Raw genomic sequence first — 9,488 nt, forward strand, 5'->3', positions numbered from 1 at the left:
TGAGCCCAGGAGTTTGAGGTTGCTGTGAGCTGGGCTGAAGCCACGGCACTCTAGCCAGGGCAACAGAGCCAGATTCTGTCTCAAAAAAAAAAAAAAAAAAGTTAATACAACTTATTACTATTTTCTTTATGCCCGTTAACTTGTCTTTCCAGGTTGTCTCCCTCATGAGAATGTAGACCCTATGCAGTCAGAGACCATGTCCATTTTGTTCACAGTTGTATCTCTGAGCCTAGTATAGTGCCTGGTATATAATAGGTGCTCAATAAATATTTGTTAAATGAATTATCTAAAATGAAATGTCTTTTTCACATTCCTTCAGAAATGAAGACCCTATGTAAACATTTGGTATTTAACAAATCATATCCATTATTTACCAATATCCAACCCATTCAAACTGCCAGTCTTTGAAATTACAGAGAATCCCATTTCATAGTCACTCCCCCACTCCCAAAGGACCATTATGATATGAATGACTCTTCGCTGACAGCAGGCGGAGCAAGGAGGAAGTAAGAATGGGGGGGTACTTTTGTTTGTTTATTTTGGGTTGGGGCAGGGTTACTCTTTGTCACCCAGGCTGGGGTACAACGGTGTGATCATAGCTCACTGTAGCCTCAAACTCCTAGGCTCAAGTATCTTCCTGCCTCAGTCTCCCCAGTAGCTGGAACTAAAGGCCCATGCCACCACACCCAAATAATTGTTTTCATCTTTTTTTTTAAGAGACCAGGTCTCTTTATGTGGCCAAGGCTGGTCTCAGAACTCCTGGCCTCAAGTGATTCTCCCACCTCAGCTTCCTGAGGCTCCAGCAACTGCACCTGGCTCTATGGGGGTGGCGGTAATTTTGAAGTGAATGGTAATGTAATGATAAAAGAAGTGAAATAGTCCAGGTTCAAGCTAGATGCCTAACCAGTCATTTAACCAGTGTGTGCCTCAAAATAACAATCCATGATTTATCTACCTTCAAAGTGTAAGGTTAAATGAAGCTGCATAGGGGTAACGAAAGTGAATCCCTAGATTACACGTTTCCAGAACACCATGCTCTGACATTTCTAAACAGCACAGCTGCAATTTTACTTTCACTTGTGGGATTACATGGTTGATATCTGACTCCATTAGACCTGTTTTTCATCACCCTTGCATTCCCAGTTTCTAAAAGTGCCTTGCAGGTAGCAGATCTCAAAAATATTTGGAAAACAAATGAATCAAAGTACTTTGTAAACAGTACTATGTATGGTTCAAGGCTTAACATCAGACATTTGAGAAATTCATTAATTCAACAAATATTTACTGAATGCCTTTAACTATGTGCCAGCCACTATTCTAAGTCACTTAGAATGCATTAATGAACAAAACAGAAAAGATCAATACACACATGGAGCTTACATTCTAGTTTGGGAAGACAGGCAATGAAAATAAACACAGTAATTAAGTATATTCAGAGGTGATAAATGGTATGGAGAAAAGAACAAGGTGGGAGGGAAGATGGTTACAAACAAAGGGTCCTCCTAAGGTGGGTATCGTGAGAAACAGCCAAAAGCCCACTGTGCTTGGAGCCAAATGAGCAGGGCAAAGGGCCTCCGCCTGCCTTTAGAAAGAGTGGAGACCGGCACAAGGGCAATATACGTAACCTAAACATCTGTACCACCATAATATGCTGAAATAAAAAAAAAAGAAAGAGTGGAGGTCAGAGAGGGGCAGCGACAGCCACAGAACATGGGGTCTCATAGCTCAACATCTCTATTTGAATCCTAATTAACTTTCTAATTAAAGTGATATGGTGAACAGTTTAGGGCTGCCTCAATTCTTATACCTTACATCAATAACATAAAAAGAGAGGCCGGGCACGGTGGCTCATGCCTGTAATCCTAGCACTCTGGGAGGCCGAGGAGGACGGATTGTTTGAGCTCAGGAGTTCGAAACCAGCCTGAGCAAGAGCGAGACCCCGTCTCTACTAAAAATAGAAAGAAATTGGCTAAACAACTAAAAATAGAAAAAATTAGCCAGGCATGGTGGCGCATGCCTGTAGTCCCAGCTACCTGGGAGGCTGAGGCAGGAGGATCGTGTGAGCCCAGGAGTTTGAGATTGCTGTGAGCTAGGCTGACACCACGGCACTCTAGCCCAGGCAAGAGAGTGAGACTCTGTCTCAAAAATAAAATAAAATAACATAAAAACAGAAGGAGATCAGAATCACACCCCAACAGTTCCCACCCACAGCCTGATCTAAAACTTGAGGTCATATTCTTTATTTGGTAGTCTCAAAATACTACACAGTATTTTTTTTTTTTGAGACAGAGTCTCACTCTTTTGCCCTGGCTAGAGTGAGTGCCATGGTGTTAGCCTAGCTCACAGCAACCTCAAACTCCTGGGCTCAAGCGATCCTACTTCCTCAGCCTCCCGAGTAGCTGGGACTACAGGCATGCGCCACCATGCCCGGCTAATTTTTTCTATATATTTTTAGTTGTCCAGATAATTTCTTTCTATTGTTTTGTTAGAGACAGGGTCTTGCTCTTGCTCAGACTGGTCTTGAACTCCCGAGCTCAAACAATCCGCCCGCCTCGGCCTCCCAGAGTGCTAGGATTACAGGCATGAGCCACCGCCCAGCCCAGGTATTTTTAATACATTGACTGTCACACTAGAAAAAAAATTTTTTTCCTTGGGGCCACAGTGTTTTATTACAAATACAGAATAAAAACTTTGAAAACAAAACAATCCTTTCTAATTTATTTATTTACTTATTTTTTTGAGACAGAGTCTTACTCTGTTGCCTGGGCTAGATTGCCATAGTGTCAGCCTAGTTCACAGCAACCTCAACTTCCAGGGCTCAAGCGATTCTCCTGCTTTAGCCTCCCAAGTAGCTGCGACTACAGGCATGTGCCACCACGCCCAGCTAATTTTTTTTTTCTATTTTTAGTTGTCCAGCTAATTTCCATTTTTAGTAGAGACGGGGTCTCGCTCTTGCTCAGACTGGTCTTGCTCTTGTTCAGGCTGGTCTCGAACTCCTGATCCTCCCGCCTCAGCCTCCCAGAGTGCTAAGATTACAGCCACCACGCCGGGCCAATCCTTTCAAATTTAATGAAAAATTTGTTATTTTTTATTGTTTTCTGTGTGTAAGTTATATGCAACTTGAAAAATAGTTCTCTCAGTTTCCAGGGTAAAGACACATGTAAGTTACATATGCTTCACGAGGCCTGGGGCTCAAAACTGGCATGAGTTAAATACAACTCACATGGCAGTTAATGTGTTAAAATGTACAGTCCTTAGGGTATCCAAGAAGCAAACCAAGATCTCAAGCCTCTTTAAACTAGCAATGACCTAGGCCCAGGCCTTGGTTTCCTGGGACTCAGAATTGGACCAGTCACCAGATGGCATTTTGAGGGGAGGGTATTAGATAGATAGCCCCAAAGATTTTAACACTACGAATTCTCATAAGCCACACAAATAACCCTCAGAGTGGTCTGGAAGAAAACAGAGCATCCTTAAAAAATCTATGGTCCATTTAATTTATGTCTGCTTTCCAGTGTCTTCACTGGAAAAGCTCATCTACTGCAATCACAATGCTTCCGCTGTCCTATGTCACCTATCATCCGTGACAAAACTTAATGTAAAAGTTTTATTTTACTTGAACCAAAGATACAAAGCTACTTTATATTATTATACTAAAACTATACTCTTATTAGTTAGCCTGGTCCCGAATTTTACAAATTTCCTTCAATATCATATTCCCAGCCTGACACAATGGCTCATGCCTGTAATATTCAACACTGAGAGGCCAAGGCGGTAAGATTGCTTGAGGCCAAGAGTTCAAGACCACCCTGGGCAACATAGTGAGACCCCATCTCTACAAAAAAATTTCAAAATTAGCCTGCCATGGTGGCATCTGCCTGTGGTCCCAGCTACTCTGTGGTCCCAGCTACTTGGGAGACTGAGCTGGGAGGATTGCTTGAGCTCACGAGTTCAAGGTTACAGTGAGCTATGATCACACCACTGCACTTCAACCTGGGTAAGAAAGCAGAAACTGTCTCTTAAAAAAAAAAAACAACTATATTCCCCAGCTTACTCATTCTAAAGCTAGAAGATGAAAATATTATCTGGCCAGCCATGGTGGCTCAAACCTGTAACTCTAGCATTCTCAGAGGCCAAGGCGGGAGAATCCCTTGAAGTCAGGAGAGTTTGAGACCAGCCTGAACAAGAGTGAGACCCCCATCTCTACTAAAAATAGAAAAAAATTAGCCAGGCAACTAAAAACAAAAAAAAATTAGCGGGGTGTGGTAGTTCATGCCTGTAGTCCCAGCTACTCAGGAGGCTGAGGCAGGAGGATCACTTGAGCCCAGGAGTTTGAGGTTCCTGAGAGCTAGGCTGACACCACGGCACTCTAGCCTGAGCAACAGAGTGAGACTCTATCTCAAAAAAAAGAAAAAAAAAAGAAGATGAAAATATTAATTTACTAAAAAAGGTAGAAATACACATTATGCCTCTAAATATAAAAAGAGACAAAGAAGTGACCTGCTCTTTGAGACGCTCCAAGCAATTTGAAGAAATCTGCACTTTTAATATTTAATAACAATATTTAATACCAGAGAAAAAATAATTTTAAAAAGCAAAAGAATATTCCAAGTCTGCATAATTCTCTAATCTGAAATCTCTACTTTTAAAGAGTCTGGGACTGAAAGTAAAATCACATCTTATGCCCTTTACCCAATTACCCTTCAATAGAAGACAAATATTTTATAATATTAGAACCAAGAACACTCAGTGTATACCTTGTTGAGTTCTTCTATCCTTCTGATTAGGTATGGGTTGCTGGAGGAATTCTCAAAGTAGACATAATCTGTAATTAAAGGAAGTACAGAACTTAATCTTTTGAACTTTCTGTTCAACAGAAAGTTCACATTTGTCAATTCATGACTTTTTATGTTAGGCAATTCACCACGTTCAAAATTAACCCCATAATTCATTCACTGGTAAATGCAAACTGAATAATTTCGCTGTAATATATTCTGTCATGTGCCTACTATTCACAGACCTTTATTTTCCTGGCATTTTCATTTCAATTAACGTCCTATCAAGTTCTCCTAGACTTTTGTCCCGATGTGTCATTTCTTTAAAAACAAACAAAAAGACGCTTCTCATCATCGGACTAGTCAGGGCTCATAAACATGTGTCCTCTGTACTTTAACTACTCCCACATCTTTTCCCTCCAATCCAATTTGCCCTGGAGTCTGCGTCTCACATAAAACTATTGACCTAAGACAAACTCAGAGCATAGAGAAAGGCTTACTAATCAGTACTTAAAAAAGAAAAAAAAAAATCAGGTGAGCAGAGCAAGAGAAAAAATCAGGTAAGAGAAAGTGTGCAGACAAACTTTTCTACAGTCTATCTGGGAAGATGAGGGGAAAAAAAGGAGGTGTCACTTTCTGAGAAGCAAAGTACTCTAGGGGTGATAGTAAAATTTTTTTTACACTTTTACATCCAGATCCATTCGGGGTCTTGTTATAAAGCAATTGCTGCAGGCTTTCAACAAAAAGGATAAAAATTTTCAAGTGTGGGTTTTCCTCTCCTCAAACAGGCTCACTGGAAACTTCCCACTGTGTGTTTATTTGAGAGGCTGGGCTGCATTGTTATTGTCTATCTTAGTGGCTCTTTCCCGGCTCTCTCCCGCAAAGTGGCCTCATTTAGCCAGGCCATTCCTGCCACCATCCACCAGAAGCTCGGCTAATGAGCAGAGAAGGAAGAGCCAGTCTCACACACAAACACGCCACTTATCTGAATTATTATTTTACCAGGAAAGAGGGAGGAGGGCGTCGCGAGTAAGGAGAAAGTTTGTTTGACCTTATTTCTCTCTTCTGCAGAAGGCTGGGAAGGAGGCAGACAGCGGAGCAAACGTCCAGGCAGAGCTCAACTCCCCACCTCTGGCTGCGGTTCCCTGGCCCCACCATGCCCCGTTCTCGGGGGGCTAGACAAGAAACGGAAAGGGGCGAGAAGGGGAGGTGCAGGGCCCTGGCCCTGAGAACAGGCCTGTCCCTGGCCCTGGCTGGGCCCCCATCGCCCCGCCCCCACCCCACACTCTCACTGAGGGGAGGCGTAGAGGAGGGGGGATGTCCCCCCAACCTCTCCAGCACCCGCTGCCTAGAAGTCACGCGAGGAAAAGGCCACCCAGTTTAGGGGCTCGACGGGCCCTACACCCATGGGGGTTTCATTGAGAGGGCATCTGATACTTCATACCCCCAAGTAGAGGCCTGGCCGTAAAAACTGGGCGGGGTGTGAGGGTGTCTGTGGGCCCCGGCCCCTCGCGGGCCACCGCGGGGGAGGGGAGGGGTGGGGGTGGGGAGCCCTGGCCCCTCTGCGGGCCCCGGCGCCCCCGCCCCCTGCGCCCTCAGCCCGGGCGCCCGTGACTCCCGGCAGTTGGTGTGCGCTCGCCCCGACCCCCCCACACCCGGAGCCCGCTCCCACACGGGCCGGGTCGGGCCAAGCCTTCCTACCTCCGACCCGGTACATGTTGGCCGCCATGTCCGCCCGCCCGCCCGCGGAGCCCGATCCGAGCCCCGCCCGCCGCCGCCTCCTCAGCATGAGCCTCGACCGCCGCTGCCGCCGCCGCCGCCGCCTCGCCACGGCGGGGAGGGGAGGAAAGGAGGGGACGAGGGGAGGGGGAAGTGAAGGGGAGGGGACGCCGAGGGGTGGGGGCTGGTGCCTGCCCCCAGCTGGGCTAGCGAAGTGGGCCGGGCCGGAGCGCTGCGGGGCCGGTGGGAATTGAGGGGGAGGGGAAGGGGGGCAGGTTGGGGGGCCTTGCTGGAAGTGGAGGGTCTTGCGACCAGCGTCCTGGCCGAATTAGAGGCCTGCACTCGCAAAGGCGGACCAGGGGCTATAAGAGAAGTGGGGTAAGGGCTGGGGTTCAGCCTCTCCGGAGGTCTCCTAGGGCACCCCATCACCTGCCCACCCCGAGGCAGGTCCTCCTTCTCTGCTTCTGTCCCTGGGGAGCCCCAATGTTTGCCAGTCTCGGTGCAAACTCTGGGATGCAAATAAGTGCAGGCATCAGGGCACCTTCCTTGTGGTGAGGTTAATGTGGCTGACCTGGACCCTGCAGGCTCTGGGCCAGGAAGACCCTAGGGTGCTTCCCGCTTCCCCAGTCAGGAACGCAGCTGAGGACATAGCTAGAAAAACCGGTTCCCTTCCAAGTCCACCCCAACTGCATCATCCTTCACCCCAAAACTGGGCTGAGCTGAACCAATTCCCCTGCACCCGGATAGGTCCTGCCTCTAGACAGGCCTTATATATACACTGTGTGCTTTCATGGGAAAAGAAACCTTTAGGTGTGAGGGGCTTCCATTGTCCATGGAGGAACATGGCCTTACAGTTCACAACGGACACCATCACCAGCCCAGAGGGGGAGATACTGTCAATCAGCTTGCTTGCTGTTGAGGGGCAATTAACTGGTTATGTGCCTAAAGCTTTAAAATGGTTATTTTCTACTGAAAATAGAAAAAGTTAGCCGGGCATGGTGGCGCATGCCTGTAGTTCCAGCTACTCCTCCTGACGCAGGAGAATCGCTTGAGCCCAGGAGATTGAAGTTGCTGTGAGCTAGACTGACACCACTGCACTCTAGCCCTGGCAACAGAGTGAGAGACTCTGTCTAAAAAAAAAAAAAAAAAAACATTCAAAGAAGCCAATCCATTCCAAACTACTCCCAGATGTCATTGTATAATAAGCATGAAGATGATTCCTTACTGTTTTAGGTTGTTTGGAGTGTCTGGTGATAATACAGCTACGTGCTGCTGACCTTGGGCTTGAAGTCTGTGCTAGGGTAGGAGGTATCCCCAGGAAAAAAGGTTGTGATTTGGTTATCTGGTAATGGCATTTGTGATGGTCCCTTACCACGAAGTATTGGAATGAAAAAAATAATTTTCTGGGTAGCTGAGGCAAAGTAAAAAATAAAAAATAAAGCACCTTTGCCTGAATTAATGTGATTGACTCTGTGACCTGTTTCCTATTCTATAAAATGGCGACACTGATTCCACTTCACAGGTGTGGTAAGGATCAGTTGTGATGATATCTGAAAATGCTTTGTAAACCAGAGAGCACAGAGCAATATGCAAATAACAGGTGTCTGTTGCTATCTTTTTAACCCCAGAAAGCCTCAGATTCCCCAGGGTTTTATGCTATGTGTCAAAAGATGAGCCATGTGTCAAATTCTTCTGACCCAGAGAAGAAAGCAAAAGTGTTCTGTTACCCACATTACATAGCTGTCTTTTATCATAATCCTTTTACCGGGAGATCCCCATCCCGCCAAAAACATTCTAACAAAACTGACATTACTCTCTCCATTTCTGAGCTGACATATAAATAGGCTGAATAATTCACCTGGAATCACACAGTAAACCGGCAGTAGTATTAGGATTATAATTCAGCCCTTTCCTTTGGCCTAAAATGCTCTGAGCCATGAAACCTTTCTCCAAGTGAAAAGGCCAGCAGGAAACCATAAACTGCAAGGAAACAGATCACAAGCTTTGGGGTGTTTTCCCATTATGTTTTCATAAATGAGTAATTTCTCCTCCTTCAAAATATTTATGTATTTTTATTAGTTCCTTTTCTGCCTGTCTCATTTTCCTAGCTTTGTGCTCCTTGCCAGGTGTTTATAATAACTGTACTATAACCACAATAAATGGGTGAAAGTTATCAAGAAAACTCTCCCTGCATCCACACCCACCTCCTCCCCTTAGAAACACCCTTATCCAGAAGCCCCCATGAAAGATCTCAGAGATTTGAGGCAGGGAGATAATGATGGTGGCAGAACCTGTATCCATTTTCCTCCTCTAGAATCTGTGTATTTAGCCTCTTCTATCTCCAGCTCCCAGGCCAATGTCCTCTATGTAACAGGTGCTCAGTATCTGAAAGAATAAATGCCAATGAATGATGGACTCAGTGTTGTGAGAAAATCCAGTGAATAGCTGAATGTAAGTACTTTGTCTATGAAACTTTTATACATCCTAATACCAGAGAAGTTTACATATAAGGGAGTTCAGCAAGTGTTTGTAGAATGAAAGAAACCTTCCAATCAAATAAGGATGGAAAAGGCTGTACCTTCAAGAAAGCAAAGACACCTCTCCCTCCATAGCCTGGTTGAGATCACAAATTTGCCATCGATCAGCCTAAATTTCATTCCTAGTTTGGCAGTTTAACTATAAGACCTTGAGTGAGTTACTTAACCCCTCTGAGCCTCTACAAAATATGACTAGTGATTGATAACAACCTCAAAGGCTTGTGGTAAAATTTAAATATAGAAAGTGTTTGGCACATGTTGAGAGCTTCGTATTTGTTAGGTCCCTTCTCTCTATTCCAGTCATTCTCATCACAACAGAAGTGTCTCTCAGGCCATGCCAGAAATTTCAGGGCAAATCCAGCCTTCACATGGATAAAATTTCCTTGCATGGCTGTTGTGATTAAAGAACCATGTGTAAGGAATTGCCTACAGCCCCAGCATGTTCCCAGTGTCAGTC

At 45.2% G+C, this 9,488-nt stretch overlaps 1 protein-coding gene across 2 annotated transcripts in view; it reads right to left on the reverse strand.

The window, feature by feature from the left end:
• The window catches only part of MTA3 (metastasis associated 1 family, member 3), a 205,700-nt gene extending 199,001 nt beyond the window's left edge, over positions 1 to 6,699 (reverse strand). Inside the window, exons 1-2 of one of the 2 annotated variants that reach the window (XM_012653859.1) lie at positions 6,477 to 6,601; positions 4,758 to 4,825 (exon numbers count right to left, since the gene is read on the reverse strand). In XM_012653859.1, the coding sequence (XP_012509313.1) occupies positions 4,758 to 4,825; positions 6,477 to 6,564 (156 nt within the window). In that variant the 5' untranslated portion in view covers positions 6,565 to 6,601. Of the gene's footprint in view, positions 1 to 4,757; positions 4,826 to 6,476 lie in introns of both variants that reach the window. The other variant, XM_012653858.1, reaches the window with a different exon arrangement.
• Between the last annotated feature and the right edge of the window lie 2,789 nt (positions 6,700 to 9,488).

Source organism: Propithecus coquereli, unplaced genomic scaffold (assembly GCF_000956105.1).
Source record: "Propithecus coquereli isolate 6110/MARCELLA unplaced genomic scaffold, Pcoq_1.0 Scaffold43, whole genome shotgun sequence".
NCBI lineage: Eukaryota > Metazoa > Chordata > Mammalia > Primates > Indriidae > Propithecus > Propithecus coquereli.